The sequence below is a fragment of the Tenrec ecaudatus genome, chromosome 8 (assembly GCF_050624435.1).
Source record: "Tenrec ecaudatus isolate mTenEca1 chromosome 8, mTenEca1.hap1, whole genome shotgun sequence".
Classification (NCBI taxonomy): Eukaryota; Metazoa; Chordata; class Mammalia; order Afrosoricida; family Tenrecidae; genus Tenrec; species Tenrec ecaudatus.
The window spans coordinates 140,432,645-140,460,039 of NC_134537.1; the positions used below are offsets into that span (position 1 = coordinate 140,432,645).

At 48.0% G+C, this 27,395-nt stretch overlaps 1 protein-coding gene and 1 non-coding gene across 5 annotated transcripts; both read right to left on the reverse strand.

The window, feature by feature from the left end:
- On the reverse strand, positions 1–27,395 carry STAMBP (STAM binding protein). 4 transcript variants are annotated; one of them, XM_075556939.1, is made up of 11 exons: positions 27,274–27,366; positions 26,283–26,482; positions 25,468–25,685; positions 14,443–14,518; positions 13,968–14,063; positions 11,917–12,280; positions 8,403–8,527; positions 7,052–7,189; positions 3,325–3,437; positions 2,325–2,424; positions 1–675 (listed from the first exon to the last, which is right to left on the reverse strand). In XM_075556939.1, exons 3-11 carry the CDS (start codon positions 25,668–25,670, stop codon positions 619–621), a joined length of 1,272 nt encoding a protein of 423 aa, XP_075413054.1. In that variant the 5' UTR covers positions 25,671–25,685; positions 26,283–26,482; positions 27,274–27,366; the 3' UTR covers positions 1–618. The 4 variants fall into 4 exon arrangements, with proteins under 4 accessions (XP_075413054.1, XP_075413055.1, XP_075413052.1 ...); XM_075556940.1 differs by lacking the exon at positions 26,283–26,482 and having other exon boundaries at positions 27,348–27,395; XM_075556937.1 differs by lacking the exon at positions 26,283–26,482 and having other exon boundaries at positions 27,274–27,393.
- LOC142455913 (small nucleolar RNA SNORA76) lies at positions 21,978–22,107 on the reverse strand. The gene has a single exon (XR_012786023.1). It is a non-coding gene; the product is annotated as a small nucleolar RNA SNORA76 (small nucleolar RNA).

A 27,395-nucleotide genomic window follows, 5' to 3' on the forward strand; every position in this document is an offset into this window, starting at 1 on the left:
TCCGCAAATAAATGAACCCTTGGCTTTATTGGAGAGGAAAGACACCTGGAAGCCTTGTTCAAGGGCAGGCACTCCTGACAGGATGATTCTGGGGGTTAACAAGCCTCTGCGTCCGGGCAGATGCATGAGTTGCCCCTCTTCCCTCTGCGATGTGAGCCCAGGGTAATGCCCCAACTCCCGGGCTACCAAAGATGCTCTGCCGGCTCCCCGTCTGCAAAGGGGCCCTCTTCAGTCCCGCGGACAAAGACAAACGAGCTGGTGCAGGAGTGAGGATGGCGGGGAGGAGAAAACATTAGCCAACAGGCATAGCACACGAGAAGGGAGCTGGGCGTTCAGGATGCCATTCTTTTAACGTAGTGTTTGAAATCGGACCGACAGGCAGGCTGACAACGGCTTTTAATGCAATTCATGCTTTTCCCTCAGACTTGACGAAAAATATATCCGATGATTTCCACCCCCCAAATCAGAAATAGAAAAATCAGTCCCCTTCCCACAGGGGTACTTGCTTCCTATTGTACTGTAAAAGGTTCCCGGGGCTGGTGGGCATCTTCGATTGCAGGGGTACAGTACATGATGCCCACGGTGGGAGAGCGCTCAGAAAGTGCTTGGGTCACGATCTCACCGTAGGTCTGTGATGGTCACCGCTCTGTCCACAACAGTCACGTGGCTGCAGTTCTGTGCCGGGAGAAGGAGGAAGTCATGAGTCTGCAAAGTTACTGCTAACACCCCTTATTTCAAATGCTCATTCTAGGCCTTTAGTGCCTGGTCTGAAAGCCAGATTCCCGAGAAGCCACAGAGTGCTGGAGAGGGGCCTGGAAAGACGTACCCCACTGGTTCCTACTTGTCTGTCCACCTGCCCCATCTTCATTTTTGAATGTGTATGCAAGGATGTTTTCAAAGGGTCACGGAAAAATTCCTTGGACTTTTAATTCCATTTTTATATGGACCTTCTGAAGCCCCCTTTAGAGTCACTTGTGAAATGTACATTTGTTTAAGAGACTTGTGGATCCATGGTGGTGTTTTGGTCACTCTCTCAATAAAACACACCTACTCTCCCATGGGGGCTGGTAGGCTGGTTTTTGGCAGGCCCAGGGGTCTTCGTCTGTGAAAGCCTGGGAAATGCCATGCCAGGCTTTTCTGAGCATGCAGATTCTATGCCAACATTCTGGTCCTTGGAACATTATTCCATCCCAAAGCAGACGAGCCTGCTTGTTTAGAAACCAACAACAACAAGAAAACCAGCTCTGTGTTCTTCCACTGATCTGAAAATGGTCATTCTGCAAGGTGGGGCCACGTAAGATGCAGTCAGTGACTTGTTTACACAGGGGTCAGTGGTCAGGACCCCGCCCACACTAGCTTCTTCTCAGAAACACCCGTCCCTTTCATGCGACAAGATTCCGAGCCCCCTTTCCATACTTCCATTCGCTTTTCTGGATTGAGAATGGCTCACAGGGAGCAGGCCCCACCAGCAGGGAACACAGGCAAGCTGAGAGGCCACCAGAGCACCCCACTGAAACAGAACCACGCCGTCATAGCACGCTTCGCTCCCACGACTGACATAAAAGGTCAGAATCCCTTTCATCTGAGCGGAACTCTAGAATCAGCTCTGCTTCACCACTTCTTCTAATTGAGGGAAAACCCATTCAATGCCAAACTAACCATTTTAAAGTTCTCAATTCAGTGTATTCACAATGGCCTGCAACTGACACCCTGATGTAATTCCAGAAACGTCATCACCCCAAAGGGAAACCCTGTGCCATCAGGCAATCGCTCCCCACACCCAACCCAACCCCTGGCAGCCACTAGTCTGTTTTCTGTTTTTATGGATTTACCTAATCTGGCTGTTTCACATAAAATGGAGACAGAACATGCAAGCTTTTGTGTCTGGCTTCTCTCATATCACACACTGTCAAGGTTCACCCACCGTGAAGCACGGGTCAGCACTTCCTTCCGTTTCTAGGCTGGGCTCTCCCTAGCTGCAGTCCATTTCCCCTCTGCACCCAGAGTTCATATTCAAGTGCAGGCTTAGCAATGGAAGCTGGTGGAGAAGCTAACATGCTAGGAGCTTTTGGCACACTGTTCCCTCCTCATCCCACAGATGGGAAGACAGGGCTGGGGGCGGGAATGACATAGTCTGGCCAAAGCCCACACTAAGTGGCAGAGCTAAGACTCAAATCCACTCCTGTCCATAGTGCTTTCCCCATGAGTCCTTCCCTAGGGGATCTGGACAGATACGTGACCCGGGCTGACTTTCTACGTAGCTAAGAGGATGGAGCACCTTGTCAGGTCCCAGGCTCCTCCAAGTTCCTCCAACAGATACTTACACAGAACAGAGGCGGATCTTTGCTGTGGGGATGAAATCCTTTCTGGCGACAGGTAGAAATCTCCTCTAGGCCATGGTCAGTTAGTTTAAAAAACCCAGTTCTGAAATGATAAAATGTGGCCAGAATCAAGCAAAGGCACTCCTCTGTCCTAAACATGTAGATGGGCGGGCCAGGGGACAGGCTCACTTTGCGGCAGCTTCAAAGTCCTAAGACCCTTTCCCACATTGGCTTCTGGTTTTGAATTCAACAGGGCTAACATGGAGGCGGCCTGGGCATTATGTGGTAACAAGCAAGGCTAGCTCATGGTTTCAGATGGGCAGCCATATCCTATCATTGAAACCTAGGATCACATCATCAATGAAATGTTTACAGGGTGTCTGATCAGCACAGGATGTTGGCTCATAGGCCTTTCTCTCTGTGAATCCATCAGAGGTAGAGAGTGACTCACCACTGCCCCCTCTCTAATTCCCAGTGACCGGCAGGATGGGAATGACGAAGAAGCAATACTCTGAGATCATGTTTGATTTCAAAATTCTCTCTTGAAATTCCCGATACTTCAAGCATTTCAAATTTCTGAGAAATTTTTCTTAGGAAGCACACTGTCAATTGTTGCTTGGGTATCTTGTTAGACATGCACAGTAGTTTGATCAGGACATGGCTTCTTAGAAGAGCAAATCAATACCATCCTCTAGAGCAGCGGTCCTCAACCTGTGGGTTGCGACATCTTTGGGGGTCGAAAGACCCCTTCACAGGGGTCACCCGATTCCTCACAGTAGCAAAATGACAGTGATGAAGTAGCAACGAAAATAACTTTATGTTTGGGGGTCACCGCCACATGAGGAATTGTATGAAAGGGCCACGGCACGGGGAGGGTAGAGAACCGCTGCTCCAGAGCTCCTCTGGAGAACAATGAGGGGAGACCTGTTCCCCAGGAGTAGAGATCTTTCCTCTGCCTCCTTCCATGCCTCCTGGCGTCAGTGTCACCCAGCCCTGTACTCACTCCTGGAACTTGGGGGAGCAGACGATGGCGATGGACTCTGGGAGCATCATCTGGTAGGAGCAGTGCGTGTGCAGGTCAACACTGGAGAGAAAGGCCGTCTGGGTGGGGTGAGTCTGGGGAGAGAGGAAGTCAGAGACGCAGCAGTGAGGAATCCACAGGCAGACCCCGTCCATGAAGGAGGGTTAGTGCCAGACACTGAAACAGTCAGCCACGCTCTCCTTGTCAAGTACAAGGCCCTTGGCAGTCAGGGGCTCTGGCAGCAGCTCGTCAACAGTCATGAGCTTCCTTACCAGGATGCTGAACAAGCATGGTTTAACACAAGTATAAGGAGAGGCTCGGAATCTTCAAAGGCCAGCAAGAACATCTCCTCCAGTCCCCAACCAGATGTCTCGGCTCCAACATTATTAAAATCAAATCACTGAACATGAGTTTGCTCAACTTCTCCAAACATCATCTCGTCTCAAAAATTTCTCTCTAGTTCTCTCTCTTCCTCCAATCTCGTCTTAAGAGGGATGCGTCTTTCCCACTGTGAAGATGCTGTATTTCTGAGTTAATGTTTTCCTGTCTCCACATAGCCCTGTCTCGCCTTCCTTCTTACATCTCCACCAGCTGTCTTGGCATAAAAACAAGCTCAGACGACAACACGCAACATGGATGAGTACAGAAAACGCTGCTGAACCAGAAGCAAGACAGAAAAGAATATGCATTCTACACCTCCATTCTATAGAGTTCAAAACCAGGCAAAACTAAGCAGTGGTGTGTAGGGATCTTCACTTGGCGAGCGGGGAAGCTTGGCAAAGTCAGAAAGGAACTACCAGAGAAGTCAGAAGGGGGTGGCTTTTCCTTGGGGGGGGGAGTGACTAGGCGAGCATGGAGGTGGGGTCATGTTTCTGATCAGGTTTTCTTTCCTGACCTAGGCAATGGGTATGCATACAGCAAAAGCAAACTGACTGCCGTCAGGTCAATGCCAATTCACGGTAACACTATAGGAAAGAGCAGAAGGGCCCCTGTGAGTTTCCAAGACTGTCACTCTTCACTAGGACTGAAAGCCCATCGTTTTCCCTGAGGAGTAGCTGGTGGTTTTGAACAGCTAGATTTTGTTTAATGACTTATTAAGATAGAGCTTTGGTTTATGCCCTTTTAAATATAAGTTTATATTTCAAAATAAAACGGTTTTGAAAAAATAAACGAGAAAAAAAACAGGAAAGAAAGAAAAAAGAAATGAGAACAGTTGACTAATCTATCAAACAACCCTTCTCAAGAAAAACAAAACAACGAACCACCATTCTCTTGACCTTGCTATTCCTATGTCCTCCTCTCCCCCTCGCCCCTTTGGTCTCTAGCTAAGCTCCTCCAAGGGAGCCCTAGTGCCGTAGGGATACAAATGGACCTGCTAACTGCAAGGTCAGCAGTTTGAAAGCACTAGCTGCTCCATGGGAGAAAGACAGGCTGCTTTCTACTTTGGTACAGAGTTCCTCTTGGAAACTCATGGGATGGTTCTCCTGTCCTGCGGGGCTGCTATGGGCCGGCACTGACTTGAGGACAGCGAGTGAGTGAGTAAGGGGGAAGCTCCCCCCAAAACACAGTGTACTTCACTCATGCCCTAAGTGCAGTCCACATCGCTCAGGGACTCTTAAGATCCCTGCCTCCTCCCACCACACCCAACCAGTTATCAGTGTCCTCACCAAAGCCAAGAGGGCATCTACATCTTCACGTCCTGGTGCTCTCAGCAGCAGGTGCCGGGCAACATCCTGAATGACTTTCCAAAGCCTTCTGTGCCTCACCCCTCCTGTCCTCTCACACCTCACTGCTGTTCCTCGTGAAGCCTAAACAAATGCCAAGCTGCCTGTGGGTCTCTCCTTGCTTGACACTCTTACTTCCTCTCAGGCTTCCAAGGTCAGCTCTGCAGGTAACCCCCAGGTAGCTCTCCTGACTTGACCTTGCCCCAGGGTCTAATCTCACTTTTCCAACAGGCTGATAACTGCTCCTAGCAATGAGATGCCTCAGCAGTTCCTTCAAGTGGCCAAGCTCAGAGTGGGCCTCTGCCTGGAGCCCACACGCCCAGGCCTGACATCTCTGACTCAGCCCTGACTCCTCCCTGACTCATCCCACCTTCTGGCAATTCGCTCCAACACTCATCTCCTTCCCCCAGGCACTGCCACCGCCCTGCCCTGGAGCTCTAAGGATTACTGGAGGTGGTCACCACCAGTCATGGCCCTGCCCCGCTCTACCTCATGCTTAATTGTAAACGTTGCAAACCTCCCTAATCGTCTAGGTAAAGAAGTCCTCTAACGCGGTCTCCCTTATATTAAAGGTTAAATGTTGAAATCAGGCCCCTTCCCCAATCTAGTTTATGTTACGTTTTCTAAAGCAGGGCTCTGAGCAGACGAGTGCCCTGCTCAGAGACCTGTCAGGGTTATCTGCTTCCACAACTCTCTCGGCACATTTCGTCTCCCCATTCAAGACCTCCACAGCACAGCTCCCCCGGGTCTCGTAAAACGTACCTATCCCTGCTTCCTCCGATACTCCAGAACCCCAGCAATCCGGTCCACTCACTCACAGAGCAAGAAACAAAACCTAGTGCCTGTGTTGGACCCAACACATAGGATTCTCTCTTGGCCGAGCGCCATTTGTCAAATCCTCACCTACCTCTAAGAGCTATCTAAGTAATCACTTCTAGACTTCCCTAAAACACAGCAAGACCCTCCCTCCTCCCATTTTGAATTCCAAGTACTTGACTGCCACCTCTGGAGGCACGTGCGCCTTCTTCCACACGGAAGAATTCGTCTCTTCATCTCCAAGCCGGTACGACACTAAAAAGCACACCTGACTCGCGTTTGTATTCCCTGCCAGGTCACAGCACGTGTCTGTCTCCCTCGAACAACAATGGAGGACACGCACTAGAGCAGGCACACGCAACCGCCACACAGGTCCGGGTCTTCCAGATCACGGGAAACACCCACAAGGACTCCTCATCTTCCCACATCCATGAGCAAGGCCAGCTTGTTTGCCTGTAATGCTGTCATATCACACGAGTACCGGCTTGGGAAGAACACTGAGTACAAGGGAGAAGGAAATGTTCTAGAATTGAATATGGTAGCGGCTTACAACTCTTCTTGATAGACTTGAATTACTGAGTTGCACAGCATATGGATGAAGTGCTAATAAAACTGTTAAGTATAACAATAATAAAATAAAGAAAAAGGAAAAAACCCAAACGGCTTGGTTTGTGAGAGTTAAGAGGTTGCAGGAACAGAGAGAAAAATGAAGACAGAGTCCTAGAGGAGGAATTATAAATCACCTGAACAACAGCCCAAGACGCATGGCCACGCGCACCAGGGCTCTCCTGGTCTTCACAGAGGCATGTGCAACTTTAGGGACGGCTCAAATAGCTTCCTGGGATAATTTAAAGTCTTTTGATTTTTCTGCCTTTTAGGAACAACCCGTGTACAAAGTAGACACAGCCATCTAGTCCAAGTCCACAGACATTCCAAGCCAAGGTCCTGCCACCACTGACACGCACAGGGAGACCGGCATTTGGGGAGAACTAGCTGATTTACTGATTTTAAAGCCCGACGTAGCTCCCAGAAGTAAACACTGACTAAGGACTGAATCTAAAGGAGGGAAAAACAATCTGAATGCAATTCACTCTGCTCAAAGAGAAAACTGTGTGTTTACAAACACCTGAGTAAAGAGGGGCCTGAGCCTGAAAGCTAGGGTTGCTTACGTGGATCCAGCCCAGTGTGATGAGCCCCTGCTGGTCCTGGATTAGGAAGAGCTCTTCTTCGTTCTCGGTGTTGCAATAATCAGACCCAGCACTTTGCTTGGGGATGAGAACATGGGTGATGGTAAATTCGTTCCTCATCTGCCGAAAGAGAAAACAGCTCATCACAGTTCCACGGCACTTAGGCAACCTACGGCGTCCCTACCATGGAAGCTGCGGTTCAACAGCAGAGAAGGCCCTTCCCTCCAGCTTGAGGCCCCTGCCCACAAACACTTTAGCCCTACCCGGACCTCCATCTGGGGCCCAGCCTGGCTCACGCACCACTGCCCCGGGGGAGTTGAATGTGGCAGCCCCGGGGGCCTACGCCGGGTCTGGGCAGCTGCAGCCATGGCACTTCTCTCCCTTCGCTCCAAGGTCAAGTCCTGTCCCTTGGGCACTCTCTCCAGGCCCTTTTCAACCGTCAAGGCTCCCTTTAAGACCATCCCACCTTACCCTTCATTCATTTGTTAATTAGTCACAAACTCTACCTGTGCCACCAGGTCAATTTCAATTCAGAGGCCCTCTGACAGAGGACCCTCCCACAGGCTTTCCCAGGCTGTCAGTTTTACTGAAGCGAAGTGGACTGCCACAGCTTTCCCTAGCCAGTGCAGTGGCTGCTGGGTGTGAACTACTGACCTCTGGTTGGCAGCGGAGTCTAACTGCTGTACCCCCAGGGATCCTTCATGGACCAAGTGCCTCCTCTCAACTTCCTTCCTCTCAACTTCCTCCTTCCTTCCTTCCTTCCTCTCCTCTCAACTCCTTCCTTCCTCTCAACTTCTAGTGTTTGTATTGTGCGTACAGTTCACCAGGCTGTTTATCTCATCCTCTATCTCCCTCTCTTAATAACCCACCACCATGGCCGAGTAGGTGTCCAGAAAAATGACAACCAGGTACTCCCAGAATCTGCTTCACACTACTATTAGAAGCATTCATTTCATTCATGAGGTTCTGAATAGTCGATTAAATTAAAAACCAACAATCACTGTTGTGTCAATGTTGACTCCCAGTGGTCCCATCGGACAGGGCAGAAGCGCCCCTATGCGCTTCCAAGGCTGTCAATCTTCACAGGAGCTGGAAGTCCGCTCTCTCTCTCTCTTCTCCCAAGAAGCAGCTGGCAGGTTGTAACAAACACGAATGCCCTGTTGCCCTGTACCAGTATCTGTTATCGAACCCTGGGGCACCATTAACAGTCGGTCCATGGGCCAATCAGTAGGAGGAGCAGAGCAGAGGACCTGACCCTGGCTGTCTGGTCTGAGAGCTGGAAGAGGCTGAGGAGGAAGAAACATTCTCAGTTCAGGGAGGAGTTTGGTTTTACCAGTTTTCCACAGAGAATTCCGCATGTCTCTACTCCCCGGGCAGTGTTGGCACTGGCTAGCTGGAGAAACTGTGGACAGAGCCTGCCAGGCACCACCATGTGACGCAGTCCATCAATTGTAGGAGCTGCAACAGAGAGAGGGGAGAGTCTGAGACCTTAGAGCCACTGCCGGCCCCTCCACTTCAGCCAGCGTGGGAGGACCTGGCCCAGTGACACAAGGAAATGGGGCTGTGGACTTTTCTTCAACCTCTGACCACAGCCACTGGGGGTGCATTACTTCAAAGCAAAAAGTAGGCTTTCATCATCCCGGTTAAGGAAGCTGAAACTACTCCTAAAAAAAAATTCCTGTAATACTGTAATATCCAGGAATTCTCTGCCAGAAATCTCATACAGAGGGTTAAATAAACCAAGCCAAAACAAAAAGATCTCCTTTCAAATGAATTTTAAAAAATCTTTTACCTCAGATTATATTCGTGTGATTTTTAAAGAAACACATCAGGATATATCACTGATAACGGGGGTAAATTCACAGGTCGTCAGAAAGTTCACGGAAAAGGCGTATTCAGAGAAAACAGTGCAAGCATCTTAAAACCCTTTTGCACCAAAATAAACTCAACCAACCTTGTTACAAGGACAAGACATACATTAGAACTCTGCAAAGAGCCAATATCAGAGCAACGTGAATTCTAACATGGCTAACTTGTTCCCGAAAGGAGCGAGAGATGGTGAGGACGAAGCTCACCGCAGCAGACCAGCCACATCAATTTGCAAGGAAAAAACCTTGCTCAGCCCCTAACTGAAGAGAATCAACAACTAAGCGCAGACACAATAGCCTACACAGCAGACATCTCAACTGGTTCAGCTTGTACAATTCTGACTGAAAAGTTAAAGTCGAACAGATTGCTGTTCAGTGGGTGTGCAGATCCGCTGCAGACACGAGCAGAGCTTTCGAGGAAATGTTAAACAAGTGGGACCGAGATCTTAAGAGTGCTCTGTGGAAGAACTATCACAGGAGACGAAACATGGCTTTACCAGTAGAATCCTGGACACAGAGCACCAAGCAATGGCTACCAGGCAGTGGAGTGTTTCAGTCACAGCAAAAGCAGGCAGGTAAGAGGCCTGGCAAGTGTTTGGCTCTCTGGGGGTCAAGGAGCAGTTACGTCTGCTTTGTGAGAGTGTGTTGAGGAAGTGAGCCAGAGCTTTAGCAGAAAAACGCCTGGGACAGCGTCAGCACGGAGTCTTCCTCACGTCCTCCAACTCCTTCCTCGCATCAAACAAGAGCGCCTCTCACCAGGCACCCATGGGCAATCCTGATTTGGCTCCTTCTCACTTGTTTCTTCCGTTAATAGTGGTTACATTCCCAAGACCCTCCGTTCTACCAGGATGAGTAAACGACTAGTATCACGGCGTACAAGAATCTCGACCTTGAGGGATCTTATTTTGAAATCTACAGGGTATATTTTTAATTCTTATTTTAATTCCATTTTCCCATAAACTTTTGGCAGACCTGTCATACTTACTTTAGAACTTAGCCATTTAGAAGAAAGTGAAAATGCCAAGAAGACAAGACAACCACAACAAAAACACAGCCTGGTTTAAAAAGGGGGGAGGGGGTAGGCATGATCTTCAACAAAACAGCTCATACAACCTGCCTTAGAACTCCAAGAACGGGCTCTATTCACTAACGAGCACCAAGAATCTCTGAGACCAGACAGCTACGCTGGGGGAGAGGGGACCTACTGCCCAGTCCCATTTTCACATTAAAACACACGGTGATGAGGAGCGCTCTGGGCAGCCTGCACGGTCTGAAGATGCTGGATCGAGGGTCAGCACAGACCGTCCTTCCCAGTTCAGTAATCACTTCAGAGCGCACCAAGCAGACACAGCTCTCAGCCTGTGATGGACTCGAAACCTGACCCACAGAGAAGCTCGCTACAGACAAAGGACGACACCGGGTGAAGGAACTGAATGGCACTGGAGATAAAGAGAGCTCAGGAGTTAAGAAGAGAACCAATCTGAGTGAAGGGAGGAGGATCGAGAGACCTCCTCCTCCGTGCCCCTCCTTCATCTCCCACTCCCCCCAAAAAAGGTAGGCCAAGCAGAGACAAGGAGTCCTGGTAGTGCAGTGGTTACACACTGGGCTGTGATCTGCAGGTCGGCAGTTTAAAACCAGCAGCAGCTCCCTGAGAGAAAGACTGGGCTTTCTACTCTCTCGGAAGCCCACAGGGGGTCACTCTGACTCAGCACTGCCAATGACGGTGAGGTCGGATTTAGTGACAGAGAGCCTCGGAGAGGGCAGACATTAACAAACTGCCAGAGGGTGCTCTGGGAACACCGGAGTCCAATTTGGCCTGGCAGAGCGTGCATGAAAACTCAGCAGGAGGCAAAAAAAACTACCAAGTAAATCAGCAAAGCCTAAAGGCCAGGTTCCCGAACTCAGCCCTCCTTTGCCATTCCCACATTAGGCTTTTCCCTGGCAAAAGGGACTTCCTCCAACCATTACTTGAGAGTAGGCTCTTATCCTTCTACCCTCCCCAAAACCCTAGTCTAATGATCAAGGTGTATTTATCATTTGCCTACTGTTATTTTCTCAACTAACCAATTATTGGTGAGAAGCAGGAAGGCTGTCCATGGGTTGATGGCTAGGTTGGACTATCACTGGCCAGAGACAGCTTAGGTCCCCAAATTCATTTGGCTTACTAGCCCCCTTTCTGAAAACAAAACAAAACAAAACAAAAACCAACCAACTAAAAACACTTTGCGTGCTCCTGATAATTAAAAACCTATCGACTGTCGACCATCATCCAGGATCAAGTGTAGGAATCTGCTTCCAGATCATTCCAGAGCTTCTCAGGAGGGGTGGTCTTGCCCACTCTGGGAAACCTAACACTGATGTATAGTGTTTACCTTGAGTCTGTTCCTTAGTGGTGACTAATGCTTTACAACACAAAGAAAGAAAGCCCCGTCGATTCCAATTTACTGCGTGATACTTTCTAGGGTTTACGAGACTCTAAACCTTCATGAAACCAGAGCCTCATCTCTCACTTACGGAGTGGCTAGCCGGTGAGTCAGGGCAGGCACACTTCACATTCAGTACCCTTATTTTGGAAAAGTCAGTAGCTGAATTGCAAAGTGGCACTGTAAAATTTCAAATGACCCTCAAGCAGTAGCCCTTGATCATTAGAATAGACTTTTGGGGCGGTGGGGTGGGAGGCCAGGAAGCTGTTTGCAAGACTTCAGTTGGCAGCATTTCAAACCTCTGTGTTGCTCTTGCAAGTGGAGGGCCTACCTCTCAGGGACATTAACTCCGTATAAAGGCTATGATTGGAGCAAAAGCACCTTTTCCTAGTGACTCCGTATTGTATATAACAGAGCCATGTGCTAGGGCATGCGGAAACAATACTTAGCAAACAGGTTTCTGTGCTCAGAGCTAATGCACGATCTTAGGCGTAATCCCCCAAGACGACTCTCCGGTGGCTACGGAGCTGGAAGAAGACCCAACAAGCAGACTCACTACTTTCTGAGTTGCTCAGTGTCCCGGGTTTCAAGGACCTGTCCACCACAGGCTTAGCTGGCTTGACACTTGTATTGCAGTCGGGAGACTGCGTGGATGAGGCAGGCGTGGTGGGGAACACATCTATGGAGGGTTTGTCCACGCCAGGAACCAGTGGGCCACTGAGGCCAGAGTCCACCTTTCCAAACTCCTGCACGATTTTCATCCGTTCTTTCTCTAGCTCCTGGTTCCGGATCATCTCCTCAAAGGCATGGAACTGCTCCTGCTCCAACTGCTGCTGCTTCTGCTGTGCGACCCTCTGCCTTTCCTTCTCCAGCTGCTGCTGGATGGCCAAGCTCTGGGCGAGCTCCTCTGCTTCCTTCTTCTGCAAGAAAGCAAGAACGGGTTTAGGCCAACACTGACAAGACACCTCAGGGGAAGGCAGCTTTTCAGTGTGGAGATTGCCAAAGTGTAGTTCTGCTCTGCTCTCCCAAAGCAGGCCTCACGCTTCCCTCAGTGCCTCCACACTCTCGCAGAACACACTCCCCACTCCTCCCTGTCAAGACACAGCCTATCTGCTCTTCAAGGACAGCCCCAGTCCCCTTCTCCAATGACTGCAACCAGAACTCTCAGTGCAACCCATTCCCTGTATCATGTGCACTTTCATTGGTTAACTGTGACATGTAGCTAGTCCATATCCCAAATAAGGCTGTAAGCCGGAACGAAACCCAAGCCTGTAGCTACTACACGGAGGGTCTGTGTTGATTTTAACCCCAAATGAAGCCTCTCATTTTTTCGCTTGGTCCTGATTTCACTAGAGTGAGGTTTTACAGAGAGCAAGAACTATCGCATCACCACTTTCTGTGTTAGATTTTCATTCACTGGATGCCTTAGAGAGATCTATGCTTCCTCATTGATCACTTGCTGCTAAGAGCCAATGTCGGAGTACAGACAGGGCTCAGCGGGCAGCTACAAAACCACCTGTAAGGCCCTTCAGAATGTGTTCACACGGGACACATCCCACTGAGCGCGCCTGGAGCTTCTCCACCTGCTCTCGCTCTGCACTCTTCACAACAGGAGCCATTCTCAATGGCTCGATGTACCTTCAGGTATAACCAAATGTGAATCAAAACCCTCAAATTCTCTGATATAAAACCTATGTTTTTTTCTTTTTTTAAAAAATTTCTGTTAATTTACTCTTAAATAATTAAAATAACAAATAGTTACATACACAAAAACAAATGTCTATAATAGAAAAATGTCATCTTATGTTAGTAAAAATGGTGTGTTTCTTTTTCTTCTTTTTAAAAATAAGTCATTTTAGAAAAGAGAAAAAAAATGATTAGGGCAAAGACTGTACAGATGTGCTTTATACAATTGATGTATGTATATGTATGAACTGTGAAAAGAATTGTATCAGCCCCAATAAATTGTTAAAATAAATAAATAAATAAATTGAAAAAATTTTAAAATAAAAATAAATCATTTTATTGGGGCTCATACAACTCTTATCACAATCCATACATACATCAATTAGGTAAAGCACCCTTATACATTTGTTGCCCTCGTCATTCTCAAAATTCGCCTTCCACTTGGGTTCCTGGAATCTTCCTTTCCCCCTCCCGAAACCTGTTTTGATAAGAATTTCCAGGGTTCTGACTCTAGGTCAGTGGTTCTCAACCTTCCTCGTGCCATGACCCTTTCATACAGTTCCTCATGTGGTGGTGACCCCCCCCACCCATAAAATTATTTTCATTGCTACTTCATCACTGTAATTTTGTTACTGTTATGAATCAGCAATCCCTGAGAAAGGGTCATTGGACAGGTTGAGAACCACGGCTCTGGAGGGAGGAGAGAAACAACAGATTTGTCAACCTTCACACCGCCTTCTTGGACACGGACATTCGATCTGTGACAGCCTTCAGTCGAAACCCCTTGGGTGCTATGGATGTAGCTTTTGAGGTTTCTGGCCATCATCAAAAACAGTGGTGGCAGTAAGATCTGCAGCAACATCACAGGGCAGGGGCTAAGGGACCCAGGCCCCCGCTCTCTCTCTGCTGGCACCCACTGACCTTCTCTTCATTGTAGTCTCTGTATTCTTTGGTATATCGTTTTAACAACTCGGCCTTCAGCTCTTCTGCTTTGGGAAACGCAATCTCCTTCAATTTCTGAGATACGATACAAAACAATACAGAACAAAACACTGAGAAAGAGAAGAGTAGCAGCCAGTTAAGCAGAATATATCACCTACGTTGCTAATGTTGACAATGTTTCAGATGGTTTATACTATTGTTGCTGATTCATAATTGCTGGGGGCTGGGGGTGAGGGGGATGGTGAGACACAGCTAAAGATATGAGGCCCCCCAAAAAAATCATGGAAAAATTCCTTCATCTTTTAATTCCATTGTTCCACCAGCTCTTAGAAGTCCCTGTACATGTCACGCAGCACAAGATGTGACGCTAAACTGTAGAGACGAGCGTCTACGCTGAACTGGGTCTGCGTGGCTCTGAAGCGCTCAGATGGGCCACACCACAGCGAGGGCTCACCTTTAACGTGTCTTTCTTCTCAGGAATGATGGCTGACTTGTAATCTCGATGCTTTGGAAGTTTCTCAATAAAGAGTCTAAGAAAACAGATCAGAGTGATTATGATGCAAAGAACATGCCCCAAACCTCCCTAAGCAAGGCTGCTCCCTTTGTCTGCAACCTCTGATAAAGGGCTGCCCAGAGGTACAGGGATGGGGTGCAGGCTCACCAGACAGGCCACATCTCCACCCATCCCCAAACCCCTATAATGGACAACTGGGTGTATCTCTGTGCACGCAAGTTAGGTGTGCGACAGAATGCACTGGACTCCTACCCAAAAAACCCAAGCCTCTCCTGAGCCCCAAATGTACCTCCACAAACAGCAACCACAAGATGGCATTCCAACCCACCAGCCACTCTTCAAGGGAAAGACGAGGCTACCTGCGCCCTCGATTGAGACGGCCAGCCTGGGAAAGCCTGTCTAGGGGCCAGGTCAGACTTGACTCCGTGTGGACGAAAGACTGAACAGACTTTCGGACAGTGAAACGTTTCCCAAGGAAAGGGGCTCTGTCACACAGCCCTCTTCAGAGCACAGCCTGGCAGCCAAGTGCAGGAGGCAAGCAGAACACCCCTGCTCCTGTACGATCCTTTGTTTCACAATGGAGATGCACTTGTGTGGCGAGTCTGTGTTCTGGGGCCGCGCATCAGACAACACCTCTCCTCTGCATTACCCTCTGGCCAACTCCTGTGCTCCTGGAGCCAGTGTAGCGTCTGCCCCTCAGTGTCACCAGAGGGACTCGGTCTCTCACAGGTTTGAGGTGGCAGTCCTGAAAATTATTAAATTGGGGTGATTGGGGATGTGTGAGCTTTAAAACACTGGTGTTTTGTTTGTTTTTCCTTTGAAAAACAACATTCATTCTCTTTCTGAGAACAATATTCCTTTCATCGTACTAAGCCAAGAGATGCTCAGCTCATCCGTGTGTCACATGTGGGTAATTTATGCAAATGACATGTAATATGTGTTGTCCCCTTCAATGAACAATTCACAAAGAAGTACAACAGAAAAACCAGAGCAGTTGCCCGCCATCATGCCCGTGCTCCTAGGCTTTCAAAGGCCGATTTGTCGGAAGCAGCCCGCCCCGTGTTCTTCCCTGGTGCCTATGTGGGAACTCAACTGGGCAGGGGTTGGTTTGCGGCCAAGAGCACTAACCATCTGGACTGCCCAGAGCACACTGGAGAAATGCAAGACACCAGACTTCCCCTTTCAGCTCTTGACCTCAGCCACAGAGCTTAGCAGGGGCAATAGCAAGAATCAATTCACACACCTCCAGCATGTAGTTAGCACCTACAGAGGGACCGTGGGGAGCTCAGTAACTTGTCACAGCGAGAACGTGACCGACTCAGAATCGCCACCCTGGCGGGCCAGCTCCAGCCTCCGTGTTAACCACTGCGCTGTCCCGGCCTACGCACAGGACCACTGGAGGAATTCTGAACCAAGATGCCTTTTGAGTACCTTGTAAGAACCAGGAGACCCAAAACAAGTGCGTTGAGGGCAGCTTGCCTGCGGACCCAAAGGATCCCACTGTAATTGGGACAAGTGGGTTCTTTTCCATTTTTTTGTTCAGGGGGTACAAGTAAGTGTAGGAAAAATCCTGAGTTCGAGGAAGGATTGAGTCCCCCTACCCCAAAGCAAACCTCTATCAATGAGCCCTTGTCCTTCAGCTCTATGTAAGGCACGTGGAAATTTTATCCCATTGAACTTACTGGTCAGCAGCCAAAAGCATTACCAATTTATGCCACCCAAGGATCCCAACCAAGTACCAGGCCTCTCAGATAAGGGTGAATCCTAAAATCAAGGTGAGTCTAAAAATCTTCCCTTTGGGTTCATAAGACATGGGTTTCCTACACGTAAATAGGTCTCCATCCATGTGTTCAAACCACAAGGTTCTGAGAAGGATATCAAGAGAAATCCGACACAGTTCTCATGTTCAAGAGACCTAGAATTCAGTAGCTCTGTCAGCGTGGACTACCCTCAGCAGGTTGGAGGTCTCTGTGATGAAGCTCAAACACCATGGTCTGTGTCCCAAGGCCAGGGATGTCTGTGATGCACACGTCTCGATAGTCTCGCCAAAGGCAACACAGTGCCAAGCATAGAAAGGCACTCCATGTCAAATGCACAGAGTGGTCTGGAAACTTGAGGATGAGTTAGGTGGCAAACAGAAGGTGTGGGGGTGTATAGGATATGCTGCTGCTACCATCAGGGCTCCTTACATAATACACGACCTTTGCACAAGCATAACAAAAAGGGGGATGTGTGTGTGTGTGTGTGATTGTTCCCTTAGTTTGCAAGTACATACAGAAAGAGAGGAAGAATATGCAAAAAACCCCTCACATCCATTGAGTGGATTCTAATTCATAGCCACCTTATAGGACAGAGTAGAGCTGCCTAATCTTTTCCCATTGCATCAGTTGGTGGGTTTGAACTGCTGATCTTGAGATTAGCAGGCCAACTTGTAGTCCATAGAAATGAACAGGAGTAGAGGGCAGGCCAAATAGAATAGGTGAGAGAAGAGTGGGTGAAAACCTTTTCAACATATGAGTACTAATTCACTTTTAAACCATGTAACAGCATCAGGTTTATTAAAAGGAGACAAGAACAAAAGACACACTGCCATAGAGTTGATGCTGACTGCTAGCTCCCCTACAGGCCGGGGTAGAACTAACTGCCCCTGTGAGTTTCTGAGACTGTATCTCTTCAGGGGTAGAGAGAGAGCTCTGCCTTTTTGGTGATTTCAAACAGCAGCCCAACGCATAATCACTGAACCCCCAAACTTGTACCCAGATCCTTTCCCCTTGAGTAACCCTTGTCAATTTTCTGAATGGGGCAGGCATACAAATAGCAGACGCCACAGAAAACAGAGAGAGGACAACATAGCCATTATTCATTCTGAAGGGGAGAGAGCTTACTGGTTGGCAGGGCACGCCCTGGAGCCACCCTACTTGGGTTCAAAACACTGGATTTGCCCCTCCTATCTGTGTGACCTCAAGCAAGTCCTTTCACTTCACCATTCCTCAACAACTCCGTACAGACACAAACTACTTGAGGCTTAAAGGGCTAGTGTCCACAGAGTGCTGTGCACAGGGCCTAGAAGAGGGCTAACATCTGCTGTGTCTTTGCAAGATGGTCTTTCATTTGTAATCCAATAAAAAGGGACAAAGAGCAATCCCTAATAAAGTGAGAAATTGAGTGAATAATAACAATATTGGTTCTCTGTACTTTCTGTGAACCTAAAATTGCACTGAAAATAAAACCTACTCGGTGGGAGGGAATGGGAGGGAGGGGAAAAAAGTATAGCTGATACCAAGGGCTCAAGCAGAAAGAAAATGGTTTGGAATTGTTGATGGCAGCATATGTACAAGTGTGCTTAATACAACTGAGTGATGGATTGTTATAAGATTTGTAAGAGCCCCCCCCCAATAGAATGATTAATTAAAAGATTAATTATAAAAAGGCTACTATTGAAAAACAAAAGAAGAGCAAAAAACAAGGAAGAAGAAGAGATGGAAGAGGCTACCACGAGGGCTAGAAACTTGCTAGACACAGACTAGCTGTGGCCCAGATGTAAACTTCTCTGGGGTTACACCTGGTGCAGCCTCCAGAGAGGAAATGCACCAAAGTAAACCAAGATGCTCCGGCCAGGATATTCCCATGCAAAGCAGTGGAAAACGATACGCAGAAACACAAATGCAAAGTGAAACAAAGGATCCGGTGCACCGCTTTACTCATTAAGAAGGAAATTCTAACTCAGATGAAATCCTGTTCTTACGAATTGGGGGTGGTCAAAGCAGGAGGGAAGATTATAGCTAATGAATTGCCCTCCTTCCCTGCTAGTGGGATTATAAATCAACACAGCCTATCTTTCCTGGAGGGTGGGAGGCAAGCCATCAAATTGTAAGACGTGCACATTTTCTTTTTCAGGTATGTAATGCAGTGTTCAGTGTGAGTCTGTCTCAGCAGTGCACGCTTGCAGTGATCAGCCCAGCACACAGTCTCCGTGCCCCCGGGCTCCTAGTGAGACACTGCGTGCTCACATGGAACATCGTTCCATTTTTATCTGAAAATCTCGTCTAACAGGGTGAGCTGTACTTTGCTTTTCTCCTTATGTCCTCCAAACTCACAACTCCACCCTAAGGTTTGAGCCTAGAGATCATGACACAGGGTACAAGGGCACTTCTTGGGGAGGTGTGGCAGAGGAGGTTGGGGAGCTGTGAACAATGAGGACGAGATAGAAGCACAAGTTCTAGAATCGCCCATGGAGATGAAAGCACGGCTCTTTATTGAGACCGAACTCCTGAATTGTATGACATGTGAGTTCTGTGCTGATGAAACGGCTAAAGGAAGAAAGGGATCGCTAAGACCATTCAAAATACACCGTCACCCAGACTGTGCGGAGAACCAAAAACAAACTAAACGTCCACCAACAGGGGCTGTTTAATGCATTATAGCTCACCTGTGTGTGAAAAGCAGCTGCATTCATTCTGTCAATACATTTGTATGGAGCATCAACTACGAGACACGTATTTTATTGAACTCGAGATATCTCAAACATCACCCTGCCCACCCGCCTTCCAGTGTCCCCCAGTGTCCCACATGGGGAACAGACAATAAATAATGCCAAAAGGCAGGTTAGGCAATAAGTGCTAAGACAAACAAGCTATTAGTAGGGAAGGGAATGGGAGGGGATGGAGAAGGGCTGGGGAGAGGGCAGGAAGGGAGGTAACACTGAGAAGGTGGTCCCTGGGTGAAGCCCTGAAGGGAGGGAGGGGGGAGGCACGAAGAGATGTGGGCCAAGAGTGTTCCAGGCAGAAGGAAGCTCCTGGGCATAGGAGATGGGTCCACGTGTTCTGATACAGAAAGACGCCCGTTAAAAAAGTTGCCGAATGTAGGAGCCCACTCATGACTTAGGACGTACAGCACGCACACACACTGCAACCATCACCTGCACTGCCGGCCCTGCACGCACAGAGACTCCACTTTGCATTGATGCTCTCTCCCTGACTTGGCTTGTTTGAAAGAAAAATCTCAAATCAAGAACAAGTATCAGTTGTAGCTGAAAATAACCAGTTCAAAAAGGCAAGAGAAGCTCTATCCCAGGAGCAAATGAAAGGAGTTCACTGCTTTCCATCTGAAATGTGAACCAGCAAAGTAGGCCTGCCTGCAAATGGAAACCCTCCTCCGCCTTTCAAGGCCAGCCTCAGCGGTCCGCGCTTGCATGGAGGACAGCGAGGAGGGAAAGGAGTTTGTGCTGCTGTGCTGCAGGAGGCCCACAGGGCTGCCTGCTCTACAGCTCCCTCTATGCAGCCCATCCATGACCATAAAAAGCTGTGAAAGAATCCACTGTCTGCACTCACCGTGAAAATATGCACTGATTCAATGTGCTGAAGAGCTTTCTTCTACACGGGGTCTGCAAAAGGCAAAGCATTCCTCGGCTGGGAGAGCTACTGAGGGGGAAGTCGGCCTGAGGTCACTGAGATGCCTGGACTGCTTCAGGACAAAGCACACACATGCCTTTTTAGTGCCTGAATTAAAGTATCCACAAAAGGCCTAGAACAATGATTCTCAACTGCAGGAGGCAGAGGGCTGGAGAGGTACTGTCCTTCCCTCCTCTGCCTCAAAGGCCACTGGTACTGGCAGGAATACGACGATTAAAACGGGGCAGGAAGCAGACTGAGGCGGAAAAATAAAATTGGGAGAGGGGCACAGCGAGGTAAGGGGAAGGAAAGGAGGCCAGCAGTTCACAGAATCAGAATTTCTGCAAGGAGACAATGAAGGTAACTTATTAAGTCTGAAAACCAACAAATGAAGTGAATGAGCGGTGCCAAAGCTCCACTCTCCCTCAGGCTCACCTTGTTGAATGGGATACCTTCCACGGGTCCTGACTCCCACATGAGTTTCTGCTGCTCAGACTGATGTTCATGCCCCTCAAAGTGATGCCAAGTCCCATTAAAAAACCCAGTTTACGAAATATTTCTGTTACACTTCAGCCGACCCCTTCTTGCCTGTGCTGAGTTCCTTGTTCCTTGTTCCAATCCTCTCTCTGCTGTGCCATCCGCCTCTCCTTCACTAGATCCTTTCTTACCATGACAAAAACACACCCTCTAGAAACTCCCATCTCACACACACACACACACACACACACACAATCCGACCCTGGTATTCAGCTACTTTCCCTCCGATTCACACTTTTCCAAAGGTGTCGGTTCCGAGGGTTGGCAAAGTAAAGTTGTACTGGAACGCCACCGCCGCCACCCCTCCATTTAAGTACTGTCCATGGCTGGATGCTTACATGTTACAAGAGACGACATGGTTCGCAAAGCCAAAAACAAGTCACGTCTGGGCCTTGCCTAGACAAGTTAAGTCCCTGGGTGACCGGCGGTGACGTGTCCACTCCTGGCCCAAAGCTGGCAGGAGGAGTGGAGTCGGTGATGGTGGGGAAGGCGGGTCTGGTAGGCTGCTCTGCTGCCCAGAGGTGACAGCGTGAAATCCCTGGGGGCAGTTTTACTCAGAGGGCAGCTAGTAACAGCAAGTGTGCCAACCTCTGGTCTATACTCACCATCTCTACTTTCTAACTCAACCCATGCCAATCGCGTGTCTCTCTCAGCCTTCCAGGGAACTTGCTTACCAAGATCAATGACATTACAGCACCACATGGAGCTGCTCTCTCTCCAGCTCGGAACTCTCTCCGCTCCCAGGGCCCACGCTCTCCTGACTCTCCCTCCTGCCTCTCAAACATTCCCTCAACCCATTATGCTGTTTCCAACCAGGCTCCGGCTCCTTCTCTTCTCATTCTACAGTCTCGTTATCAAGGTTTCTCTCTCTTTTTTTTGGATGAAGGTTTGTTGATCCTGTTATGTGCCATGGAGCTTGTGCCATATAGTGAAGTTTAGGGACACTTTCTAGGATAATTTTTAAAGGAATAATATAAAATAGAAAGGACTATAATATAAAGGACCTGTAATCCGTAAGGCCCACAGTTGGAAGAACACCGGCCGCTTCTTGGAAGACAGGGCTTTTGTTCTACTCCCGTAACAGTCTTGGAAACTCAGAGGCAGGTCTACCCTGTCCTATAGGGTCATTATGAGTCAGCATCAACTTGATGGCAGTGAGCTTTTTGGTTATAAAAGAGAACAATTTTACTGAAATAAAGCCTTCAAAATATACAAAAGTTGTGACACTTTTAATACGTGTGCTTCATAATACAGTATATCTATATGCCTACAAGGAAGACTAGTTAATTCAACTATTATTCAAATTTACTCACCAACCACTAATGCCAAAGATGAAGACATTAAGATTTTTCCCAGTTTCTGTCGTCTGAGACTGGTCAAACATATAGTCAATATGTATTGATAATTATTGGCAATTAAAAGGTGATAGGTAGAAACAAAGAATGAAAATTTTAAAAAAAACAAAACCCACTGCCATCAAGTCAATTTCAACTCATAGTGCCCCTCTGTAGGGTTCCTGAGAGTATAAATCTTTTTTTTTTCTTTTTTCCATGTCACTCGCGGTTAAAAGGGCTGCCCGCAGAGGCTTGGCGGCCCCAGTTATGCGCCAGCACTTGCTCTGGCGCTGCAGCTTAACCCCCTGCGCCACGGGCAGGCACGGCGGGTTCAAAGGCAGCGCCCGAGTATAAATCTTTATAAGAGCAGCTAGCCTCATCTTTCTTCCATGGAGTGGCTGGTTGGTTTGAATCACCAACCTGCAGCTGGCAGCTCAAGGTTTAACTCACAATGCCACTAGGACTCTGTGGCTGGAAAACATGGCATTGTTGATAGAAATGACACCAGAGATTACATGTTAGAAATTTGCAAGATCAATGGCTTATTGGTGGGAAGTAATTTTTTTGCAACAACAGAATGACTGCATGTGGGCCTTGCTGTGTCTGCAGAAAGAGTAAATGAGCTCGGTATCATCAGTCAGAACACGTGGCCGACTGTAGAACAGACCATCAAGTCCTCACATACAAGTTCAAGTTGAAGCCGAAGGAAAAAACCAACAAGGCCACAAGGGCCAAAATATAATCTTGAGTGTATCCCACCTGAATTTAGAGACCATCTCAAGCACAGATCTGATGCACAGTGACTGAAGGCCAGACCAGTGTGTGTGTGTGTGGAGGGGGGGGGTATCAAGAATATCATACATTAAGAAAACAATGGGTCATTAAAAAGACAGGAAAGATCAAAATGGATGTCAAAAGAGACTGAGACTTGCTCTTGAATGTCAAATAGCTAAAGAAAATGGAAGACATGATTAATTAAAAGTGCTAACCAGATTACAAAGGGTGCCTCAAGAAGGCAAAGTAAAATATAATAAAATGCCCATAGAGAAAATTGAAGAAAAAATTCAAGCTGAGTTGCAATACTGTAGGATTTTATTAAAAGACACAATAGAAGATGGAAGGACTCCACAAAGCCACGATACCAAAAAGCATTGTCTGACATTCAGTGATTTTAGGAGGTAGCATATGATCGAGAACCAACAGTGTGAAAGGAAGTTGCCGAAGTTGCACGGCCGGCACAAATGAAGAGCCAGGTGCCAGGAACTGACAGACTATCAACTGGGATATCCTGACACGTCTGCAACTCTGAAATGATATCAAGAAATTTCTAAACTAGTAATCTGGCCAACCAACTGGAAGAGATCCGTATGTGTGCCCACGCCCAAGAAAGGTGACCCAACAGAATGCAGAAATTATCAAATACTGTCACTAATACCACGAGCAATTTTGCTGAAAATAATTTTTAAATGCATGCACGGTCCATCACCAGAGAACTTCCAAAAGACCAGTCAATTCAGAGAGGACATGGAACAAGTACAGCCACTGCTGGCATTAGAAGGATCCTGGCTGAGACTGCTGCAAAAATGCTGACCTGTGTTTTAGGATATGCAGCGGCATTTGACTGTGTGGATCACAACAAAACGATGGGGAACACTGCAAAGAATCAGAATTCTACACCTAACTGTACTCATGTGGAACTTAAACACAGACCAAGCGGCAGCCATTGAAATAGAAAACGGGAATACTGCATGGTTTACAATCAGCAGTGGTGTGTTATCATACTTACTCAATGTGTATGCTGAGCAAATCATCCAAAAAGCTGGACAAACCTTGTATGAAGAAGAATGCAGAATCAGAACTGGAGGAAAGCTCAGTAAGAACCTGCGATATGTAGATGACATAAACTTGCTGGATAAAATCTAGGAAGACCTGAACTTACTGATGAAGATAAAGATTCCAGCCTTCAACCCCAATATAAAGAAAAAACCTTTACACCTAGATCAATATGCAACATGCTACATGAGAAAATCCTGAAACTGTCCAGGATGTCATTTTGCTTGGATCTCTATCAACACCCACGGGGGCAGTCATCAAGAAATCAGATGGTGTATTGTACTGGGCAGATCTGCTACAAAAGGATCTTTAAATTGTTAAAAAGCAATGGCCACCTTGAGGACTAAGGTGTGCCGGACAGAAGCCAGGATGGTTTCAGTTGTCTCTCATTCATGGGAAAGCAGAACAATAAGTAAGAAAGACCACAGCGTTTCTGCCTCGGAACTGAAGATTGCCGGAAGACAGAACAAATCTGTCTGGGAAGAAGTACAGCCGGAACGTGCCTAGGAAGTGAGGCTGGGAAGACTTCAGTCTGTGTACGTTGGCCATATGAAGAAGGACATCGGGCTTGGTAGAGGGCTGGTGAAAATGAGAACTCAACTCGACACTCAATGGTGACTGACGGCAGCCCTCGAGGACCAGGTAGAACTTCCTATGTTTCTGGGAACGTAACTCAGTGTTTCTCAACCTGTGTGTCTCGACTCTTTTGGGGGGTGGTGGTGGTGTCGAACGACCCTTTCACAGGGGCCACCTAAAACCTTCAGAAAATACGTATTTCTGATGGTCTTACGAACCGAGACACTGCTCCTCTATCCATTTCCAGGCAGGTCTGCCCACATGCAGATATGTACCTGCGTGAAGACTGTTACCCATGCTACACCACGCTTCAAGACAAAATTTCATTTATTTTTCATTAGAAATAAATATTTTACAATACATAATTACATCTTGTTTTTGTGATTTATCACTGTGTTTCAATTATGTTCAAATTGTACCAAGGAAAATACATCCTGCATATCAGATATTTACATGACGATTCATCACAGGAACAAAATGAGTTATGAAGTAGCAACTAAAATGATTTTATGGTTGGGGTCACCACAACATGAGGAACTGTATGAAGGGGTCACGGTATTAGGATTGAGAACCACTGCTGTAACTGTTCCTGGGAATAGCAAACCCTGTCTTTCCCCACCAAATGAGAAAGATCCTAGGAAAATTGGGAGGATGCCACAAGCCTGGAGAGTGTTTTGTTCTGTTCTGCACAGGGCCACTATGAGTAAGAAATGACTCAGTGGCACGTAACGACAAGTGACAGATGTAATTTCATTGTCCCTGGGATTTCTATTGTCCTCTGCTTATAGTACTGAAATCTTCTATGTATGCCGCTTAACCTAAGATGCTAAGCAACTCAAGGTTTTATTATGATGAGCCATATGAAACTGCTGGTGGCCACTGATTATTTGATGACTCATAAAAAAGTTTAATAATACTTTTTCCTAAATTACTCGATTTGCTGCAAAATAAGTAGAAGTCAGGAATTTGTGTTCCTCGCTTTAACCACAATCCTAGAACTGGTTGCCTTAAGGGAGCAGAAAACATTCTTCAGTAATTAGTTTAATCACCGACTCTTGCCTAACAGCTGGGCCATGTGGGCACAGGTCAAAGAGCTAGGCCTCTTACTCATGGAATTACTGAGTCATGAAATGACACCTACAGTACGGGTGCCTTTGAATGGCAGCAACAATTGATATGTAGGAGCTTCAGCACAAAATGATTAATGCTCGTGATGTTATAAAGGTCTCCAGTTCTTTAGAAGAGCTGAGCCAAGGAAGTAAGCAAGCAGAAAAAGGATATTGTGGGTGTCTTACGTGATATACTTGTTATAGAGGATGAAGGCATGCTCAGTGTTGCCTTCCTCTGAGTAAATGGATGCCATTCGGATCATTTCCACTCCGGAGCGGAAGTACCGGCGGGGTGGAATGTCTTCGTTCACTTCCACTGTGCTACCCAGTTGAGAGAGAGCCCTCACCCGATCTTCAGGCGGGAGGCTCACATCCCCATGGTCAGGCATCAGGACAGAGAAGTCCTAAGAGAGGAAAGTTAAGAGATGGTATCAGCACCATGCCCTCCAGGATCTCAGCACAGCACAGCACGCAGCCTGTTTACCCCACAGGCCCAGACAAAGGATCCTGTGTGTATGGGGCTTCATCAAAAAGGCCTCTGTGCTACAAATCGTCCGAGCCTCTGGGAAGCCTGTACCACAATCAAAGCATTGACAAATCCCCAAACCCACAAATGGAGGGGCCCTGGTGGGGTAGTGGTTGAGCGCTGTGCTGCGTCCATCCGAATGGTTGGCAGTTGGGAACCACCAGCAGTTCCCCTGGGGAGGCGGGGAGTCTAGGCTTTCTAGTACTCCCATGAACAGCTAGTTTCTGAAACCCCCACAGGGGGTAGTGTGTCAGCATTGTTTTGTCTGGTTAGGTGGCATAGCAGTACCACCATGAGTCTCAAGGGAGTTCAGTTCTGCCCTTCATTCCCTGTCATTGGGTGTCTCTGCCTGGAGAACCCGAAGCAAAGACAGTTATCTCACTCCGCTCCCCACATTTCTGCCTCTAGCTTCTTTCACGCATCCACTCCAGGGCCTCACAGATCACGCGGAAAGAACTTTTGTGAGGATGGTTACCTGCCTGCAGTTGCTTTCTTTTCATTTAATTTGAGAGTCGCTGCAATTTTTCCTGTGGTGTATTTTTGCAAACTTGAGCACAAGGCAGGTTACGGGCAACTGGTCTGGGAAGGGCTGGTCATAGTCATTGTGCTGCTCACTCTACCGCTCCAGCTGAATACACATTATCCTTCATCAACTCCCGCCAAGGAATTCCCATCCTGCAAACAGCCATTTACCCAAGTCTATCTTCAAAGGCAAAGCATTCTTCTAATAAGAACAAAAGGTACCCAGGTAACATGTAATTTTTAAAATGGAAGGACTGGGAATTTGATAAATTTGATACAGCTAGAATCGGACTCCCACTTCCAGACAGGTATCTCCCCCTCTCCATCATCTCCAAGAGCAATCTGGGTATTCGACACACAATGACTGACAGAACACCCTAAGCAGCATGTTTTGTCTTATCTTTTGCTTCCGTCAGAATTCTGACCTGCCCAGAGATGCTCACACAGGTCTGTTTCATGTCCTCAGCAGTCTACTCTTGGCCAATTCTCTCTCTAGGCGTCTCCCACATTCAGGGCACACTTCCTTTGCCAGGCTTCCCCCTTTACACCCCTCTTACTAATAGCACAAAAGCCGTGGGCGCCGCACAGGACGCAGAAGCGGGGCATCTCCCACACTGCGTTTCCAGGGGCTCGGAGGACGTAAACTGTGCGGAAACGCACGCACGCCCCGCCCCGCCGTTTTCCACGGAAACTAGGTGAAGCGGGGGCGGCTCGCGGGCGTCTCGGTGCATCTCGGGCGGGAGGCAACTTGTCGGGTAAAGAACGGAAGCGCCCTTCCCAGCGAGCAGCAGCCCCGGGGACCACCCGGCCTCCGCAAAGAAGGTGGCCTCATGGGCCGTGGGAGAAAGAGGCGGCGGCTCAAGAAGCCGCAGAGCTGGGGTGTAGGTCAAGGGAGGGGCGTAGACCGTGGAAGGGAGGCGAGTGGCCACCGGCCTCGCACTCACGGCGGCCGCTGCACTCCAGAATCCGACCACGCTCGGCGCCCGGGCCTCACCACACACCCGGGACCCGGCCCCACCTTTCCCACTCGGACGACGCGCCGGCGCTTCCGCGAACGTCACTTCCG